The sequence below is a fragment of the Equus quagga genome, chromosome 22 (assembly GCF_021613505.1).
Source record: "Equus quagga isolate Etosha38 chromosome 22, UCLA_HA_Equagga_1.0, whole genome shotgun sequence".
Classification (NCBI taxonomy): Eukaryota; Metazoa; Chordata; class Mammalia; order Perissodactyla; family Equidae; genus Equus; species Equus quagga.
The window spans coordinates 12,476,582-12,498,635 of record NC_060288.1 but is presented as its reverse complement, the minus strand read 5'-3'; the positions used below and the strand labels follow the sequence as shown (position 1 = coordinate 12,498,635).

At 39.1% G+C, this 22,054-nt stretch overlaps 1 protein-coding gene across 2 annotated transcripts in view; it reads right to left on the bottom strand.

The window, feature by feature from the left end:
* Positions 1-13,639: 13,639 nt before the first annotated feature.
* Positions 13,640-22,054, bottom strand: part of GTF2E2 (general transcription factor IIE subunit 2) — a 76,329-nt gene continuing 67,914 nt past the window's right edge. For both annotated transcript variants that reach the window (XM_046648787.1, XM_046648786.1), the window contains 2 exons: positions 15,596-15,711; positions 13,640-14,358 (listed from right to left, as the gene is read on the bottom strand). In XM_046648787.1, coding sequence (XP_046504743.1) covers positions 14,242-14,358; positions 15,596-15,711 — 233 coding nt within the window. In that variant the 3' untranslated portion in view covers positions 13,640-14,241. The remainder of the gene's footprint in view (positions 14,359-15,595; positions 15,712-22,054) is intronic.

Sequence of the window (22,054 nt, the reverse complement as noted above, 5' to 3'; positions counted from 1 at the left end):
AGTGTTGTTCTTCTTGTAACTACGGCCAGAAGGAGGATCAACATCACAATGCCAGGACCTGTTCTAGCTCTCTGTTTCCAAAGTGTGCTCACTCAACACAACACTCACGCGACAGGACAGGGGCAGGTGTTCCAAGGGCCAGTTAGTCTGAAAAGTGGTTTCCTAAAGGTCCTTGGACCTGCCCCACCCCTCCTCTCACAGAACACCATTACTCTCCCAAGACAAGCGCACAAAATACACAGTGGAAAGGATAGGCTGTCTGACGTGAAACCCCAATGACAGCACTGCACTGACGACGGGCCATCACTGCGGTCTCCATGCACAGCACTCCAGCTCTGCTACAGAGCAACAATGCTGATCTCAGCTTCTTAAGAACAGTCAAAACAATCCTAGAAAATCCAAAATCATCTTCCCCACCCCAAAATGAGACATCTGAAAGTAAAGTGGCTAGAGGGGAGGAGAGGGGACAATGAGTCTCATCTGTGCCTCAGAAAATTGCCCTAAGCTGATAAGAACTGGGGAGTTTATAAAGCCAAATGCCCTATTCCCACATTCAGAACAGGTTTTTTCTGCTAGTGATTTCAAACAGCTCACAAAAGAAATCAAGGGCCGTATACTCAGTGCCCGCCCCGTGAACACTGGGACTGGAAATAACGGATGTCTCGGCACTGCCTTTTGCCAGTACGCTGCTCCACAGGTACGAAGTGCTCCTCTCTCCCCTGAGTCCCATCATAATCTGGCCACACTCACAGGATGTGACAGCAGCAGCCAAGTGTTCATTCTCACACTTTGTCTAGGCCCAACTGTGTTTCTCTTAGCTATCCCCTAAAAGCCTCGGATGGTTGTGATGAATTATAGATCAAAATGCACTAGATTGTCTTAACCTTTTAACTCACCCAGCCATGCTCATTCCCACTTGCTTCTCAATGGCCAGCAGATCCAGCAGAAATGGGCAGAGGTGAGAACATGACTTCAACGTGACTTTAACTTGAATTTCTGGTGGATATGTTTTCAGATGTCCAGAAGAACGTGTAAAAGACTCTTCTTTCTACTACACCCTTCAAACGCAAGTGAGGTCCTATCACAATTTCCCACAAAGACTATATACTATTTCCCTCCCCACATATCACCAAATGCCCCAATCCCAAAACCTCAACATGGGGTGTATGGAAGAATTTCTCTTCCGTGTAGCAGGCAAAAGGGATTGAGGCTTAACTCGAGAAGATGCAAGTCAATGAGGTAAAGCTATGGAATTTGCAAGTGTGACAATTTAGCAAGACACTTCATTTTAGATCCCAATTTCCTCCTTTCTGAAATGAGTTTACACAAGATAACCGAAATCAACTATTAGGCAAGATCACAAAGTACTGATGAGCACAGGCTTTGCTAGAAACTACTAATAATACACAACTGGCAGTAAAGCATCTTACCTTAGAACCTGCGACAGAGGCCTTGATGTCTGTCTCCTTGCAAAACAAGATGAAGTGTTTGAGATGTCTAAAATGCATTTCCAGACCTGACCAATAAAACAGGATGGTGACAGGTGACATCACCAAGATGGCGACATATGTCATTCCTGACCTCACTCCTCATAAGAAGAACTAACAACTATTCATGGACAAGACACCACAGAGAGAATTCTAGAACATGAGGTTGAGGCTAAAGCAACCCCCTGCAGCACAGAAATCAAGGCAGGCCACATTTGAAGGATAAAAGGAGCAGCTGCCCACTGACCACACTGCCCCTCCTCCAGGCCAGCACAGCCCCACACCCAGAGGTCTCCCCTGAGCCTATGGTCCCCCCAGCATTGTGGGTCGCTTTTGGGATCCCCCACTCCAATCTCGTCCCATGGGGATTTACAGGGGAATCGCAGGGCTTGACTGCTGGGAATCTGAATGTGATGGATAGGGGGAGGGGCTTGCAACAACCAGCACTCAGATTTTCAGAGACCAAGTTCATACCTGCAGCGCCCAAGTAATAGTCCCAACCAGCAGCTTTGCTCATCTGCACAACCAAGTCAGTTGTGCAGACTGGCCAGAGAATTCAGCAGGCTTCAGGTCTGCATGATTGGGGCCCTCAAATGAAGAGATTTTTCTGTCCCTGGAGCCTGGTCTGCCCCCAGCAGGCAGGTGAGCTGAGTCATAGCCCCACCCACTGCTGAGTGAAGCTCCCAGCCCCGCCTGACCAGAAAGCTTGGCTAGAACACCTGCAATGCTGCACAGCCCACAACACTCTAGCAGAGTCCGGCAGGCAGAGCTGACAGTCTGCAGAGGAAAGCCAGTGGCCCTGTTCAGCCAGAGAAGTCAGGGCATGGGTTGGCTTGAGTCAAGACCAGAAAGAGCCTTACTGGCCTTCGAGCTGATTCTCCCACTGTACCAGGGCAGGGAAACTAATTCACAGCCCCATCTATTACTGAATACAGCTGCCAGCCCACTCAACCAGGGAAACCTCACCAGAACACATGGGGAGCTAAGTAGACCATCCGACAGCCCTGCTTACAGTGGCACTTGAAAAAGAGCACAGCCCGTGGCTCTCTCCATCTGCAGAGCAAAACTTGTGGCCCCATCTGGCCAGGAAATTCAATGCACAGTCTTGCCTGATATGGGTCCCCTGGGACCCGTCTTGCTGCCCCACCAGGGCAGAGAAGCTCTTTCACAGTCCAACCTACTGCTGAGTACAGAACCCAGCCCTGACCATACAGTAAGCCTAGATGCTAAACCAGAGAATCCAGGCAATCGTGGAGGCCATCCTATAGCCTCACTCAGGCAGGGAACCACCCTAGCAATGCTAGCCAACTGTTCCCAGCCAGCAACGCCACCTCCCTACCTGGACCTCCGAGCTTGGGCAGTGGCCTCACCAAAAGTAGACCCTGATAGCAAGCCCTACCTGCCCAATAATCTTATCAGCAGACCTGTCCAGAAACCCAAACTAAGCTGGTGAAGAATTGTGTCTGCCAAAGTGAACCTGTACAATCTGAAAGAGGAGATGGCTTACTCAAATACACAGATACCAGTGTAAGGAATCAAGTATGAAAATTCTGGTGAACAAGACACCCTCAAAGGAAACAAATAAGGTTCCAATAACTGAACCTAAGAAAAGGAAGATCTATGAACTGTTAGACAAAGAATTCAGAATAATCCTCTTAAAGATGTTTAGTGAATTACAAGAACACACAGACAACTTGAATGAAGTTAGAAAAACAATGCATGAACAAAACGAGAAGCTCAACAAAGAAATAGAAACCAAAAAACCCCCAGAAATCCTAGAGCTGAAAAATACAATGACTACATTGAAGAATTCAATAGAGAGCTTCATAAGCAGACTCAACCATGCAAAAGACAGAACCAGTGACCTAGAAGACAGGACATTTGAAATTATCCAGTCAGAGGAGCAAAAAGAAAAAAGAATTAAAAAGAGTGAAGAAAGCCTACGGGACTTAAGCAACACAACTAAAAGAAACTATATCTGCATTATGGGAATTCCAAAAGAAGAAGAGAAAGAAACAAAGTGTATTTAAAGCAATGCAGAAAACTTCCCAAACTTGGGGAGAGAAATGGACATAACCGATCCATGAGGCCTAAAAGACCCCAAATAGTTTGAACTCAAACAGGGCTACACCAAGACACATTATAATTAAATTGTCAAAAGTCAAAATCAAAGAAAGAATTCTGAAAGCAGAAAGAGAAAAGAGATGACATACAAGGGAAACCCCATAAGATTATAGGCAGATTTCTCAACAAAAACATTTCAGGCCAGGAGAAAATAGAATGATAAATTCAAAATATTGAAAGAAAAAAATTATCAACCAAGAATTCTATACCCAGCAAAGGTGGCCTTCAGAAATGGAGGAGAAATAAAAACTTTCCCAAACAAACAGACGCTGAGCTGGGAGCTCATCACCACTAAGCCTGCCTTACAAGAAATGCTAAAGGGGGTTCTCTGAGTGGAAATAAAAGGACACTGATTAACACTGCAAAAACGTAAGAGCAGTGTAAAACTCACTGGTAGTGGTAAATATATAGTCAAAGTTGGATTCTGTAATATGGTATGGGGATGCAAAATTCACTACAATTTTAGTTTAAAAGGTAAAAAAACAAACATTAAAAATAACCATAACTAATCTGTTATTAGTTACGTAATATTAAAAATATGCAAACCATAACACCAATAACCTAAAATGTGAGGGGGAGGAGAAGTAAAAGTGTAAAGTTTAGGAATTCTATTGAAGTTAAGTTGTTATCAGTTTAAAATAGGGTGTTATAATTTTAAGATACTTTGTGTAAGCTTCATGGAAACCACAAGAGAAAAACCTGTAGTAGTTACACAAAAGAAGATGATAAAGAAGTGAAAGCATACTGATATCAAAACATAAGACAGCAGGATATGAAACGAGGAACAACGGATCTATAAAACAGCCAGAAAACAATTAACAAAATGGCAACAGTGAGTCTTTACCTATCGATAACTAGTTTAAACATAAATGGATTAAATTTTACAATCACAACAAATAGAATGACTGAATGGATTAAAAAACAAGATGATATGCTGCCTAAGAGAGACTCATTTTAGCCTTAAAAATACACATAGATTGAGAGTGAAGAGATGGGAAGAAATATTTCAAGCAAATGGTATCAAAAAAAATGAAGGAGTAGCTATACATATATCAGACAAAACAGACTTTAAAAAGAGACAAGGAAGGTCGTTATATAATGAAAGGGGTTAATCCATCTGGAAGATTTAACAATTATAAATATTATGCACCCAACATCAGAGCACCCAAATATATAAAGCAGAAACAATACAGCTTAATGGAAAAATAATGGCAATACAGTAATAATTGAGGACTTTAATACCCTGTTCTCAACAATGGATAGACCATCCAGACAGAGAATCACTAAGGAAACAGGAGATCTGAATAACACTATAAATGCAATGAACCTAACAGACATAATACAGAACATTCTATCTGACAACCACAGACTACACATTCTTCACAAGCCCACCTGGAACATTTTCCAGGGTTAGGCCACAAAACAAGTCTTAGCAAATTCAAGAAGACTAAAATCATGCCAAGTATATTCTCTGACCACAATGGTATGAAACTAGAAATCAGTAACAGGAGGAAAACTAGAAAATTCACAAATACACGGAAATTAAACAATACTCTCCGGAACAACGAATGGACCAAAGAAGAAATTAAGGCAGAAATAAAAAAGTATCTTGAGACAAACAAAAATGGAAACACAACATACCAGAACTTATGGGATGCAGCAAAAGCAGTTCTAACAGGGAAGTTCACAGCAACAAACACACACATCAAAAAACAAGAAAGGTCTCAAATAAACCACCTAACTCTACACATTAAGGAACTAGAAAAAGAACAAACTGAGTGAAAAGTTAGAAGAAGGAAACAAATAATAAAGATCAGAGCAGAAATAAATGAAATAGAGAAGAAAACAATAGAAAAGATGAACAAAACTAAGAGTTGGTTCTTTGAAAAGATAAACAATACTGACAAACCTTTAGCTAACCAAGGAAAATAGAGGACCCAAATCAATAAAATTATAAATGAAAAAGGAAACATTACAACTGATACCACAGAAGTACAAAGCAGAGACTATGGACAACTATACCCCAACAAACTAGACAATCTAGAAGAAATGGGAAAGTTCTTAGGAACATCTAACCTATGAAGTCTGAATCAGGAAGAAACAGAAAATCTGAACAGATCAATTACTAGTAGGAAATTGAGTCAGTAATCAAAAATCTCCCAATGGAGAAAAGCCCAGGAACAGATGTCTTTACAGGAAAATTTAACCAAACATTTAGAGAATTAACACCAATCCTTCTCAAACTCTTTCAAAAAATCGAAGAGCAGGGACACTCCCATACTTATCTTATGGGGCCAGCATTACCCTGATACCAAAACCAAAAGAGGACACTAGCAGAAAAGAAAACCACAGGCCAATATCTCTGTATCTCTGACAAATACAGATGCAAAAATTCTCAATAAAACACCAGCAAGCCAAATTCAGCAGCACATTAAAAAGATCATTCACCATGATCATGTGAGATTTATCCCTGAGATGCAAGGATGGTTCTACATATGCAATTTAAGTAATGTGATACACCACATTGATAGAATGAAAGAAAAAAATCATACGATCATCTTAACAGAGACAGAAAAAGCATCTGACAAAATTCAACATCCATTCATGATAAAAATTCTTAACAAATTAGGTATAGAAGGAGTATACCTCAACATAATAAAAAGGCCATCTATGACAAGCCTGCAGTTAACATCATACTTAATAGTGAAAGGCTGAAAGCTTTTCCCCTAAAATCAGGAACAAGACGAGGGTCCCCACTGTTACCACTCTTATTCAATATAGTACTGGAGTGCTTAGCCAGAGCAATCAGGCAAGAAAAAGAAATAGAAAGCATTAGAACTGGAAAGGAAGAAGTAAAACTGTATTTGCAGATGATGTGATTTTATATATAGAAAATCTTAAAGACGTCACAAAAAAACTGTTACATCTAATCAACAAATTCAGTAAAGCTGCAAGATATAAAATTAACATATAAAATCAGTAGTGTTCCTAAACACTAACAACAAATTATCTGAAAAAGAAATAAAGAAAACAATCCCATTTACAATAGCATCAAAAACAATAAAACACTCCGGAATAAATGGAATGAAGGAGGCGAAAGATCACTACACTGAAAACTACAAGACATTGATGAAAGAAACTGAAGACAGAAATAAATGGAAAAGTATCCTCTGTTCATGGATTGAAAGAATTAATCTCATTAAAATGTCTATACTACTCAAAGCAATCTACAGATTCAATGCAATCCCTATCAAGATTCCAATGGCATTTTCTACAGAAGTGAAAAAACAATCCTAAATTCATATGGAACCTCAAAAGACCCTGAATATCCAAAGAAATCTCGAGAAAGAAGAAGAAAGCTAGAGGCATCACACTACAAAGCTAAAATAATTAAAACAGTATGATACTGGCATAAAAACAGACACATAGACCATGAAACAGAGCAGAGAGCCCAGAAATAAACCCAAGCATACATGGTCAACAAATATTTGACGAGAGAGCCAAGAATATTCAATGGAGAAAAAACAGTCTATTCAATAAATGGTGCTGGGAAAATTGGATACTCATATGTAAAAGAATGAATCTACATCAGAACAGATTAAACCATGGGACGAGAAACAAAGGAAACTGAAGAAAACCGGAAAACAAGACACAAAATGGGAGTGGTAGGCCCCCACGTCTCAATAATCACTCTAAATGTAAATGGATTGAACTCCCCAATCAAAAGACACAGAGTGGCAGGATGGATCAAAGAACAAGATCCAACAATATGCTGCCTCCAGGAAACACACCTCAGCCCCAAAGACAAACACAGACTCAGAGTCAAGGGATGGAGAACAATACTCCAAGCTAATAATGAACAAAAGAAAGCAGGTGTCGCTATACTAATATCAGACAAGGTAGATTTCAAAGCAAAACAGATAAAGAAAGATAAAGAGGGACAGTATATAATGATAAAAGGGACTCTCCACCAAGAAAACATAACACTTACAAATATATACGCACCCAACACAGGAGCACCAAAATTTGTAAAGCAACTCTTAATAGAACTAAAAGAAGACATCAACAATACAATAATAGTAGGGGACCTCAACACACCATTAACACCAATGGACAGAACATCCAGACAGAAAATCAACAAGGAAATAATAGAATTAAATGAAAAATTAGACCAGATGGACTTAATAGATATATATAGAACACTTCATCCAAAAACAGCAGGTTACACATTCTTCTCAAGTGCACATGGAACATTCTCAAGGATTGACCATATTTTGGGAACCAAAGCAAACATCAATAAATACAAGAGAGTTGAAATAATATCAAGCATCTTTTCTGATCATAACGCTATTAAACTAGAAATCAACTACAAGAAAAAAGCAGAGAAAGGTGCAAAAATGTGGAGACTAAACAACACGCTTCTCAACAAACAATGGATCATTGAAGAAATTAAAGAAGAAATCAAATATTATCTGGAGACAAATGAAAATGAGAACACGACATACCAAATCATTTGGGATGCAGCAAAAGCAGTCCTAAGAGGGAAATTCATTGCAATACAGGCTCACCTCACTAAACAAGAAAAAGCTCACGTAAGCAACCTCAAACGACACCTAACAGAACTAGAAAAAGAAGAACAAACAAAGCCCAGAGTCAGTAGAAGGAGGGAAATAATAAAAATAAGAGCAGAAATAAACGATATTGAAACAAAAAAGACAATAGAAAGGATCAATGAAACAAAGAGTTGGTTCTTCGAAAGAATTAACAAAATTGACAAACCCCTAGCCAGACTCACCAAGAAAAGAAGAGAGAAAGCGCAAATTAATAAAATCAGGAATGACAGAGGAGAAATCACAACAGATACCAATGAAATACAAGAGATCATAAGAGAATACTATGAAAAACTATATGCCAACAAATTGAACAACCTGGAAGAAATGGACAAATTCCTAGACTCCTACAATCTCCCCAAACTGAATCAGGAAGAAATGGAGAATCTGAATAGACCAATCACAAGTAAGGAAATAGAAACGGTAATCAAAAACCTCCCCAAAAACAAGAGTCCAGGACCAGACGGCTTCTCTGGAGAATTCTACCAAACATTCAAAGAAGACTTAATACCTATTCTCCTCAAACTGTTCCAGAAAATTGAGAAAGATGGAGAACTCCCTAACGCATTCTATGAAGCCAACATCACTCTGATCCCCAAACCTGACAAGGACAACACAAAGAAGGAGAACTACAGGCCGATATCACTGATGAACATAGATGCAAAAATCCTCAACAAAATTTTGGCAAACCGATTACAGCAATACATCAAAAAGATTATACACCATGATCAAGTGGGATTTATACCAGGGACACAGGGATGGTTCAACATCCGCAAGTCAATCAACGTGATACACTACATCAACAAAATGAAAAACAAAAACCACATGATCATCTCAATAGATGCAGAGAAAGCATTCGACAAGATCCAACACCCATTTATGATAAAAACCCTCAGTAAAATGGGTATAGAAGGAAAGTACCTCAACATAATAAAGGCCATATATGATAGACCCACAGCCAACATCATACTCAATGGACAAAAGCTGAAAGCCATCCCTCTGAGGACAGGAACAAGACAAGGGTGCCCACTTTCACCACTCCTATTCAGCATAGTACTGGAGGTGCTGGCCAGAGCAATTCGGCAGGAAAAAGAAATAAAAGGAATCCAAATAGGTAACGAAGAAGTAAAACTCTCGTTGTTTGCAGACGACATGATCCTATACATAGAAAACCCCAAAGAATCCACAGAAAAACTATTAGAAATAATCAACAACTACAGCAAAGTAGCAGGGTATAAAATTAACGTGCATAAATCAGTAGCATTTCTATACACTAACAATAAACTAACAGAAAAAGAACTCAAGAACTCTATCCCATTCACAATCGCAACGAAAAGAATAAAATACCTTGGGATAAACTTAACCAAGGAAGTGAAGGATCTATACAATGAAAACTACAAGACTTTCTTGAAAGAAATAGGCGATGACATAAAGAGATGGAAAAACATTCCTTGCACATGGATTGGAAGAATAAACATAGTTAAAATGTCCATACTACCTAAAGCAATATACAGATTCAATGCTATCCCAATCAGAATCCCAAGAACATTCTTCACAGAAATTGAACAAACAATCCTAAAATTCATATGGGGGAACAAAAGACCGCGAATTGCTAAAGCAATCCTGAGCAAGAAAAACAAAGCCGGCGGAATCACAATCCCCGATTTCAAAACATACTACAAAGCTACAGTGATCAAAACAGCATGGTACTGGTACAAAAACAGGTCCACAGATCAATGGAACAGAATTGAAAGCCCAGAGATAAAACCACACATCTATGGACAGCTAATCTTCGACAAAGGAGCAGAGGCCCTACAATGGAGAAAAGAAAGTCTCTTCAACAAATGGTGCTGGGAAAACTGGACAGCCACATGCAAAAGATTGAAAATTGACCATTCTTTTTCACCACACACCAAAATAAACTCAAAATGGATCAAAGACCTAAAGATTAGGCCTGAGACAATAAGTCTTTTGGAAGAGAATATAGGCAGTACACTCTTTGACATCAGTTTCAAAAGAATCTTTTCGGACACTGTAACTCCTCAGTTGAGGGAAACAATAGAAAGAATAAACAAATGGGACTTCATCAGACTAAAGAGCTTCTTCAAGGCAAGGGAAAACAGAATTGAAACAAAAAAACAGCTCACTAATTGGGAAAAAATATTTACAAGCCACTTATCCGACAAAGGGTTAATCTCCATAATATACAAAGAACTCACACTGCTTAACAACAAAAAAACAAACAACCCGATCAAAAAATGGGCAGAGGACATGAACAGACATTTCTCAAAAGAAGATATGAATATGGCCAATAGACACATGAAAAGATGTTCATCATCGCTAATCATCAGGGAAATGCAAATCAAAACTACACTAAGATATCACCTTACCCCCGTTAGATTGGCAAAAACATCCAAAACCAAGAACGACAAATGTTGGAGAGGTTGTGGAGAAAGAGGAACCCTCATACACTGTTGGTGGGAATGCAAACTGGTACAGCCACTATGGAAAACAGTATGGAGATTTCTCAAAAAGTTAAAAATAGAAATACCCTATGACCCAGCCATCCCATTACTGGGTATCTATCCTAAGAACCTGATATCAGATATCTCAAGAGTCCGTTGCACCCCTATGTTCATCGCAGCATTATTTACAATAGCCAAGACGTGGAACCAGCCTACATGCCCAGAAACTGATGATTGGATAAAGAAGATGTGGTATATATACACAATGGAATACTACTCAGCCAAAAAAAAAGACGAAATTGGCCCATTCACAACAACGTGGATGGACCTCGAGGGCATTATGTTAAGCGAAATAAGTCAGTCAGAGAAAGACGAACTCTATATGACTCCACTCATAGGTGGAAATTAGTATACTGAGAAGGAGATCTGATCGGTGGTTACCAGGGAAAAGGGGGGGTGGGGGGAGGGTACGGAGGGGGAAGTGGTGTACCCACAACATGACTAACAAAAATGTACAACTGAAATTTCACAAGGTTGTAATCTACCATAACATTAATAAAAAAAATAAATAAATAAATAAAATATACAAAAAAAAAAAAAAAGAATGAATCTAGACTCTTATCTTACAACACTCACAAAAATTGACTCAAAATGGATTAAAGGCTTAAATGTAAGACCAGAAACTATAAAACTCCTAGAAGAAAACATAGGGAAGAAGCTTCTTTTTTCTTTTTTGCTGAGAAAGATTCACCATGAGCTAACATCTGTCGCCAGTCTTCCTCTCTGGTTTTTTTCCCCCTTCCCAAAGCCCCAGTACATAGTTGTATATTCTAGTTGTACATCCTTTTAGTTCTTCTATGTGAGCTGCTGCCACCGCATGGCTAATGACAGATGAGCGGTGTGGTTCCATGCCTGGGAACCAAACCCAGGCCACCAAAGTGGAGTGTGCCAAACTTTAACCACTAGATCATCAGAGCTGGCTCAGAAAAAAGCTTTTTGACCCAGGTCTTGCAGTGATTTTTTGGATACGATGCCTAAAGCAACAAATCAAGCCACAAGCAATAAATCATAAATAGACAAGTGGGACTACATCTAACTAAAAAGCTTCTGCACAGCACAAGAATCAAAATGAAAAGACAACTTGCAGAATAGGAAAAAATATTTGCAAGTCATACATATCTGATAAAGGATTAATATCCAAAATATAAAAAGAATTCATACAACTCAATTGCAAAAAACCCCAAATAATCCAATTAAAAATGAGCAAAGGATCTGAACATTTTTCCAAAGAAGATATACAAATAGCCAACAGGTACATGAAAAGATGCTCAATATCACTAATCAGTAGGGAAATGCAAATCAAAATCACAATGAGATATCACTCACCACAATGAAAGAGTTTGATGCTAGCCTGTTAGAATGGCTAGCATCAGAAAGACAAGAGAGGAACGCTAGAGAGGATGTGGAGAAAAGGGAACCCTTGTGCACCGTTGGTGCACCATATGATCCACAATTCCACTTCTGGGAATATATCCAAAGGAAGTGAAAACACTATGTCAAAGAGATATCTGCACTCCCCTGTTCACAGCAGCATTATATACAATAGTCAAGACATGGGAACAACCTAAGTGTCCACCAACAGATGACTGAATAAAGATGATGTGGTATGTATGTGTGTAAACAACAGGGATGGACCCTGAGGGCATTATGCTAAGTGAAGTAAGTCAGACAGAGAAAGACACATACCATGAGAGCTCACTTATATGTGAATTCTTTAAAAAAAACAAAAAAACTCATAGAAATAGAAATCAGATTTTGTGGTTACCAGAGGCAGGGGGTGGGAGAAGGGGAAACTGGATGAAGGTGGTGAAAAGGTACAACTTCCAGTTATAAGATAAATGTACTAAAGGATATAATGTACAACTTGAGGACTACAGTTAATACTGTTGTATGATATATATGAAAGTTGAGAGTAAATCCTAAGAGTAAATCCTTGCTCATCACAAGGAAAAAAATATATATCCATTGAGATATATATGAGATGATAGATGTTAACTAAAATTACTGTGGTAATTATTTCACAGTATCTGTACGTCAGATCATTATGCTGTACAGCCTAAATTTATACATTGCTGTTATGTCAATTATATCTCAATAAAACTTGAGGGGAACAAAACACAGGACAGTGTGTAAAGACCACAAAAAGTACTTGGAGATAAGCTTGCTCCAGATTTTTTACAGCAAAATTAGTTTTACAACGTGAGACATTAAAGTTCCTCCTTACTAGCACAAAAACTCTTAAGAAGCAAGACATGTTGAGTTTCCTGTGTTCTAAATTACCATGGGGAGCCTCAGTTTTACATCTTCTCATGCCATGTTCTGGCGCTTGGATGTAAGAAAGAGGTAAGCAATAAGATAACACTAGAAATGGATGAAAAGTAAATAGAAAGGATAAAAAGAACTAAAACAGCAAAAAGGTTCCTTGTCATCTGCACAAAGTACTCACTCCTTTGGGTTATCGTTACACCTTTTCTGAGAACGCTATACCTTGTTTTTTTAATCCACTACAATTTCAATTTTATGATATGAGCACTGTAAGGATCAACCCAAAGGACCATCACAGACCACATCACAAGCACAGATAAGGAAAATGGGTAGTTTGCCATAGAAGGCTGGAATGACGACAGATTTCCTTCCTGTAAGTCACTATGACTCTTAAGAACCCTCACATGTGATAATGGCTCTCATGAGCTCAGCCAGTGATGAGGAGACAGAGGAAGTCTCTAAGAAGAACCTCAGGGTTAAGTCCCGTGAGGGCTGCGACATGGTAAAGGTGATGTTCAGGTTGGCAAGAAGACTTTATGTATCTTTGTTGGGGATGGCATGAGACCATGACTTGTGAAATACAAGAGGATAAATATTGATGTATCCTTTTAAAAGTAAACACTAAAAGTCAGACATAGTCTATCTTTATTGCCGCACTTGCCAACAAGAGGCACACTTCATGTTCCAGTTGTAAAATCCATATGCTCAGCAACACAGCACAGATCACAGTTTTCAATGATGTCCCAAATATGCACCCTGTGGGAGTTAAAGGCTGGAGCTTCCAAATGTAATTGCCAAGAATGGAAAGAAACAAACTGAATTCAGGAACATCTTAGAGCTCCTTCTACAATGATTTTATTATAAATATGTCCTTCTGGAATAAACAAATATTGCATTCAAGACTATCTGCAAACCTGTTCTAAAGTAATAAAAGAGGAAAAATGGAACCAGGAACCACTTAGAAGTAGAGATAAATAGCAAAGACACGTGCATGCCATGCTATGTGCCTTTCCCCTAAGAAGTAACAGAAGGTTAACAGGGACTATCACATTTCTCATTAGCCTATTCAATTAAAATAAGCTTTGAGTTTGGTAATTTGCACTTGTCCTGTAAACTGAATGCTCCTCTCCTCAGTCCTAAGAAGTAGAATGGGAAGACAGTCGTCAGAGCCCAGCATCAACAAGAAAGATCTTGACTTTGTAACTCTTTGCTCATGGACACAACTGTTCACTATTTGCTGGGGGCAATGTCCGAGTAGTCCTTGAGCACTCCAGCCAAGTGTTCATTGTGAGTCTTGAACCGTCGCTTTTTCTGAGAAGCAGGCTTTTTCCTTCTCTGAATAGGGGCCTATAGGGAAAAGTAAAAACAGTTAGAAACAATAACTCCTTAGAGGGGCAGAACGGTGAGGAGTCCTAAAGATGCCCAGAAGCCAGCAGCAAGAATATGCAGGCTTTTTGACCTTTTTTTCAGCTTCACAAACAAATCCCAACACAATCCCCAACCACAAACGAGAACCAGTGCTTTCTGTCATGATGAATGGTATACCTCCACCTGGAATAAATGGGCTGGCACATTTATAGATGGATTTTCACCTCTATTACCAAGTTTAAAAATATATCCACGATTACCATTTAAAAAAGATCTGAAGTGAATATGGCAAAATAGAGATGGCAAAATTAGGAAGTGGATGATTAAACAAAGATTTGTTAAAATAATTCTCTATTCTTTTCTGTATACTTGAAATATTAACCTCACAAGACAAAAAAAATTAACAAAACTAAGCAATGATAGGAAACCATAAAATGCTGCCATTACATTAATTCATGGAGATCGCTGGCAATAAATCTTCCCTTTTAAGGAGTCCTAAAAATTCACTGAACACACACACACACACACAAAATCAAAAAGAAGGCAAGCAGCTACAAAGCCTGGTGGTGGAGGAGGGAAAGAGGGAGGGAGGCCGAGCAGCTACAGGCCAGGGTTCTGGCGAATTATCCACATCCTAGCTCTGTAGCTGTTAAAAGGCAATTCACAAATCTTCATTCAATTACAAATCCCTCCTCTGAGCAGGATTTGGGGCTATAAAGACAGTAATATCTGGTATCTAAGGGATCTGAAAGTCAACAAGGACAATTCAATGTGATCAGGTCGAACGCAGAGCCAGGCTCCAAGACCACACAGGCTCCAAGACCACACGGCTCATGGAAAAGGGGGAGGGGAGCACAACTAAGGCCTTCAAGGCCAAGATGATTGAAGCAGGCTCCTGCTAGAAACTGAGAGGGCAACAAGTGGGCACCCAAAAAAGTTTGTTATGGCTGGAGCTTAAGAGTAGGCACCACTACAACAGAGGCTGGAGGGCTGATGGGGAAAGCGTTCACATGCTTGGGGAGGAGCACCTGAGGGCAAAGAGATCAGCTGGCCCTCAATAAACCAGACATGATCTGGTTTGCATCTGACCAAGATCACTGGATTAGGACACTGAGAAAAAACTGGAAAGGAGTAAATTCAGCTTTTCAGAGAGGTGAAGAGGAAGCAGGCTAACAGTTTGAAAAGAGGATTTCATTTTTTTCTAGAGATTACATACCACTTTCTTTGGTCCAGATTCCTGCATGGAAGAAATACCCTGTCGTTTCAGATATTCTTCAATTTTCTCCTCATCCATTGAATCCACAGTGACACTCCTCCACAGTTTCTGAAACTCTGTGCCAACAAGATAGTGGTTATTTTACAATAGGTGTTGACAAGCTATATGGTATTTGAGTGATGGAAATCCAGGCTTCAATATTATCTCCTCTGGCCTAAATAAGCACATCTGAGATTTCATTATAAAAACAAAGGAAGCAAGACAAGAACATGCAAATGCTGGACACTGAGTAGCAGAGGGGCCTGGGACGCGAACTGCGTCATTACAGATCAGACAGCAGTCGTCTATGTTTAGAGTCTGGTACATGAAGGGATGTAGTTGAGGTCTCCCTGCTTTCCTGGGGAAGAAAAGCAGCTGACACTCTCCTTTAACAATCAGTTCTCTCCACTGCAATAGTTCAAAATTCCTGCTCATTCCGATGCCAGTGTACTCCATTTCCTCTCCTATCAGTAAAAAGAAACACATAGGGAGATAGGGAACCAAAGTTTTATACGGAAGTAAGGAGCTATAACAATTTATTTTGAAATCAAATAACTTGGGGATGGGTGACTAAGAAGTTATAAGGGGGGAGGGAGCAGGACACTGAGATAGAAACACTGTCTTTTGGCCGCTATGAAACAGAGGAGAAAGGCCTTTCGTCCAGCCTACATCTTGTCTTCAGAGACCCATGGCCCCTCTGCCACATCACTAGTTTTGCATCCAAAAGAGATCACAATTGGGAGATGTCTGAAATTAAACTTGTTTGCATCTTCAGTTCTGTCCCTAAACACAGGCTCAACTAACTGCTTATCAACATCTACTTTCCAACACAAGAAAATTTCTTGTAATGGCAAATCATAAGCTACATGCACTCTGGAATGCAAAAAAAGGGGAAGCTCCCTGAGCACCCAGGGCTATTCACCCAGGGCTATTCACCCAGGGCCGGGTGTTCACCGGGGCCTCCTAGTCACAACAGGCCTCATGCACAAAAATGTGAACAGGATCTCTGGAAGCCTCATCAAGGCAGTGACAGCACCACCTCCTCCTTTCACCCCCTCCTTTCATTCCAGGGCTGTTAACCTTCCCGTAGGCTATCAGCATGGGCCATTCACAAGCTATGAATAAAGCAGGCAGGCAATACTGTGCTGGACTGGATTTTTCTCCTTCTCCCTCCTTTCCTCCTTCCTCCTTTCTTTCTTATTTCAATACATGCTACATGAAGCAAATGACGCCTAAATAGTGCGGACTCTGGTGAAACTTAGGAAATGTTTTCTGCCACACACTGAAAGGCTTTTTGTTGACGGTGACCAAATACAAAAATGACAATCTCCTACAAAGAATTCAACCTGGGCACAAAGTTATTTAAATCCTAAAACAGCTCTAAATAAAAATTTTTGTATTTTCAAGATATATTAGGGGCTCTTTCTCCTTTATGCTCACTTTTCATCTGCATACATTATAGAAATCAGTTAACAGATAACAACTGTTTGCTTGCATGACTTTTTCAGCCTCTTGAACAGCTATAAGCTGCTGGATAGCAAGGAATTCTATTTTCCTAAGTTTCCCACTAATAGCAGCAGTGACCCTAGCAAGTCCTTATCAATTTGACTACTGAATGTATGAAATGCTATTGTCTACTATTGTCGAGGCACCACAGAGTATCTGTTTTCCTTTTACACTTTTAAACTTTATTTTAAATAATTTTACATGAACAGAAAAGTTGCAAAGATAACAAAGTTCCTGTACACCCTTTACCCAGGATCCCCTAATGTTAACACTTTATATAATCTTAGTAAAATTACTGAAACTAATAAACAGTGATACAAGCCTATTAACTAATCCACACACCTTATTCAAATTTCTTTAGTTTTACTGCCAGTGTCCTCTTCCTGGTCCAGGATCCAGCTGAGGATCCCACACTGTGTTTAGCTGTCATGTCTCCTTGGTTTCTTCCCATCTCTAAGTGTGCCCAGTCTTTCTTTGTCTCTCATGACTATAACACTTCTGAAGAGTTTTGGTCAGTTATTTTACAGAATGGCCTTCAATTCGGGGTTGTCTGATATTTCCTCATGATTAAACCAAAATTATGCATTTTGGGCAAGAATATCACAGAAATGATGGTGTGCCCTTCTCTGTGCATAATATGAAGGATACATGATGTCAATATGTCTTATTACTAGGGCTGTTAAACTCATCATTGGTTAAGCTGGTATCTGTCAGATTTCTCCACCACGAAGCTATTATTTTTCCCCTTGTAATTAGTAAGTATCTCATGGGGAGATTACTGAGGCTAAGCAAATACCTTGTTTCTCATACTTTTGCTCACTAATTTTAGTATCCATTGACTGTTCTGCCCACAACAATTATTACTTGTGGGTTTGCCTAATGACAAATTATTTCCATCATTCTTTCCATATGTGTGAATCAGAATTCTACTGTAAGGAAGAGCTGTTCTTTCTCCAATTTATTTATTCAATTGTTTATTTAATTTAGTATGGACTCATGGATACTTATTTTTTTCATGAATTATAATCCATTACTATCATTATTTATTTTTTTATCCAAACATCTTGGCGCTGTCATTGAATGCCCCTGCAGATTATTCCTCCCTTTTTGACTTGCTTCCCTTTTTATTTTTTATTTTTTGTTTTTTTGTTTGTTTGAGGACTCTTACTTTCTGTTGCCAAACGATGTTCCAAGTTCATCTTGTATTTCCCCAAACTTGGAAGCAACTATTTTACTAAGGAGTCTTGACTCCTTTTACTAGAGAATGGTATTTAGAAACCAAAATCTAGGCATTCTCTTTTCTTTTTCTACCAATAGCTTTTCTTTTTTTGAAACCAGCAAATGATTAGGGGACAACAAATTTAAAGGCAGATGATTCGTTTTAGCAGAAGATCTCCAAGTATCATGAAAGCCAGGCATGCTCTAAACAGTAAGGGTAAATAAAATAGGAACTGATCTAGAAGTCTACTGTCTTTTAACAGAAAAGAAAAACAAAGCAGGCTAGAATTTATAAACTCAGATTTGACCCTTTCAATTGAAGAGACTCCTGTCCCACTTGAGCTAAGAATAAAAATTGTGCAACAGAAAGTATGGCAGAGAAGGAAAGAAAATAAGCACACTCATTAATGAGGTTCTGCATACCTCATTCACATTTTGGCTCTCCCCAGAACTTCCCTGTGAAATGCACAATCAGCAGACAGTATAGTACAGACTGTAGAGCCAGACTACCTGGGTGTGAACCCAGTTACCCCACATCCTAACTACGTAAAGGGAGGCAAGTTACTTAACCTGCCTCCGTTTCCTGATCTGTAAAATGGGGATAACAATAACACCTGTCTCATAGAGTCGCAGGGACTAAATGAGCTAACATTCGTAAAGCACTGAGAATAATAAGCAGTGCAAAGAGAAAAGCACTGTCTGTCTGTTATAGTTATAGTCACCATCATCTAACACCTCTCATCTCGCATTTCTGGGTGCTAACGCCTTTAATGAAGGCAGTATTAAACACCTAAGAAGAGGACTGGCTAACAGATAAAGAGTGACCTCATTTACACAAAAAACTAAAATTCTAAAAATTTCTCTAAAAGCAAAAAGTATATACATATTAAATACATCATAAAAGTCTACAAAAATACACACCAATACATATGCCCAAAGAGAAAGGAGTAAGAATTTTCATTTTTGCTCTATACAATTATTGACAAATATTTTAATATGCAGAGGTATTTATATATTAATAGTATAATTTTTAAATACACAAATGACAACCTAAGAATAATAAAGATCATACTTACTAATAATTAATGCACTTATTGCTTTTTCTTGCATCCACATTAGGCCATAGTGTTCTAAGAGTGTTCAAGTTAAGGCACATCTTTGCCATCAACAAAAAGAAGAAAAAGCAGACTCTCAAACAGCAACACACCACATCTTCCTGCATTTTCCTTTACTTAAGATGCATCCCTTTTCCTTTACAAGTGTTGTTATTTATTTTGCACTTGCAGAAATTAGGACATTTCTCAATTTACCTCATCCCCTGAAGTAATAATCCTAAATTTCAGACAATACCAAAATAATTTCCCTTGTGTGACAGAAGAAAAACGTCCCCCTCAAAGATGTCTACATCTTAAACCCCAGAATCTGTGAATATATTACCTTGTATGGTAAAAGGGACTTTGAAGATGTGATTAAAAATCCTGAGACAGGGTGATTATCCTGGATTATCTGGGTGATCCCAATGAAACCACCAGGGTCCTTATCAGGAAAGGGGAGAGGCAGAGATGATGTGACAAGAGAAGCAGACATCAGAGTGACGCAGGGCCAGGAGCCAAGGAATCTGGGCGCCTCTAGAAGCTGGAAAAGGCGAAAAAACGGATTCTCCCCAAGAGCCTCCAGAAGGACTGCAGCCCTCTGAGCCATTTTAGACTTCTGACCGCCAGAACAGAAAGTAAATTAGGAACTTCGTGTTGTTTTAAGCCACTAGGTTTGTGGTAATTTGTTATAGCAACAATAGAAAACTAATACACAGGGCTTTAGATTTCTCTTCCTTAAAAAGTATAACTTAACATACGATTATACAGACAACTGACATTTCATTCTCGGCATTCCAACAAATACTTGTTGAGGATTCTGTCACTAGCGTGGTGTTACATGCTGGACATCTGTAAAGAACAGGCATGCTGGGCCTGGCCTGGTGGCCGAGTAGCTAAAGTTCCATGCACTCTCCTTCAGTCCGGGTTTGCGGGTTTGGATCCTAGGTGCGGACCTACTCCGCTCACCAGCCATGCTGTGGAGATGTCCAAAAAAATAAAGGAAAACTGGCACAGATGTTAGCTCAGGGCTAATTTCCTCAAGCAAAAAAAGAAGAAGAGGATGGGCAATGGATGTTAGCTCAAGGCAATCTTCCTCAGCAAAAAAAAAAAAAAAAAAGCAAAAGAACAGGCATGGTTTGCCCAAATCTGTGTGATGGCGCAACTGGGCAGATTCATGCCCAGAGCTGACTATGGCTGAGAAGGATGAAAGGAATTTGACAGCATCGGCTGTGCTTAGTGATCCTGTTGAAATGCAACTGAGCAATGGCACTTTTTAGTGAGGATAAAATGACACCAGTACAAACAGTAAATAAAAGAAACCTTGAGATAAGTCTTTGAAAATTGCTTTACAATGGGAGAGACACCATCCTCAACAGAAAAATATACTTTTGAACAACTACTTTTTAATTTTCCTTTTTTTAAATAAGGTATAATTTACCTTAATATAGAGTAAAATTCACACAATTTGGTGTACAGTTCCTAAAGTTTGAACGAGTGTATAATCATGTGAACACCAGCACTGTGGCAATATAGAACAATTCCACGACCGCAAAAAACATCCTTGCGCTCCTTCGTGGTCAACCGGCTCTCTCCATCCCCAGCCCCTAGCAACCACTCATCTATTATCTGTTCCTACAGTTCTGTTTCCCAAAAATATTGTAAACATATCATATAAATATAGGAATACAACACGCAGCCTTTTGAATCTGGTTACTTTCACTAAGCATGACATACCTGATATTTATCTATGTTGTTAAGCATGTCAGTACTTTGTTCCTTTTTATTACTGGCCTGTATTCCACTGTAATGATGTAGCACACTTAAGGGCAATTAAGGCATAGTTAAAGGACACTGAGTTGTCTCCAGTTTTTGGCAGTTATGAGTAAAGTTGATATAAATACACAGGGATTTTGAGTGAATGTGGGTAAAAACCTAAGCGTGGAAGAATGGCTGGGTCACACAATAATACATATTACAATGTAGTAATAAATATTTAACCTTCCAAAGAATGACACAGGACCCACACATTACACCATATGCAAAAATTCATTCAAAATGATCTAAGATCTAAATGAAAGAGCTAAAACTATAATTCTTAGAAGAAAAGACAGGAGTAAATCTTCCTGATGCTGGAATAGACAATGTTTTCTTAGACATACCACCAAAAGCACAAGCAAGAAGACAAATAAACTGACTTCACCAAAATTAAAAATTTTTGTACCTCAAAGGACACTATCAAGAAAGTGAAAAGACAACCTTGTAGAATGGAAGAAAATATTTGCAAAGCATGTATGTGGTAAGAGACTTGTATCCAGAATAAAGACTCTTTTAAAAACTCTATAACAAAAAAAAACCCCTAATTTTTAAAATTGGCAAAGAATTTGAATAAACATTTCTCAAAAGAAAATATACAAATGGCCATTAAGCACATGAAAAAATGCTCAACATCATTAGTCATTAGCGAAATGCAAACTACAATAAGGGGGCTGGCCCCATGGCCAAGTGGTTAAGTTCACGCACTCCGCTTCGGCGGCCCAGGGTTCCGCCGGTTCAGATCCTGGGCGCCAACTTGGCACCACTCGTCAGGCCATGCTGACGTCCC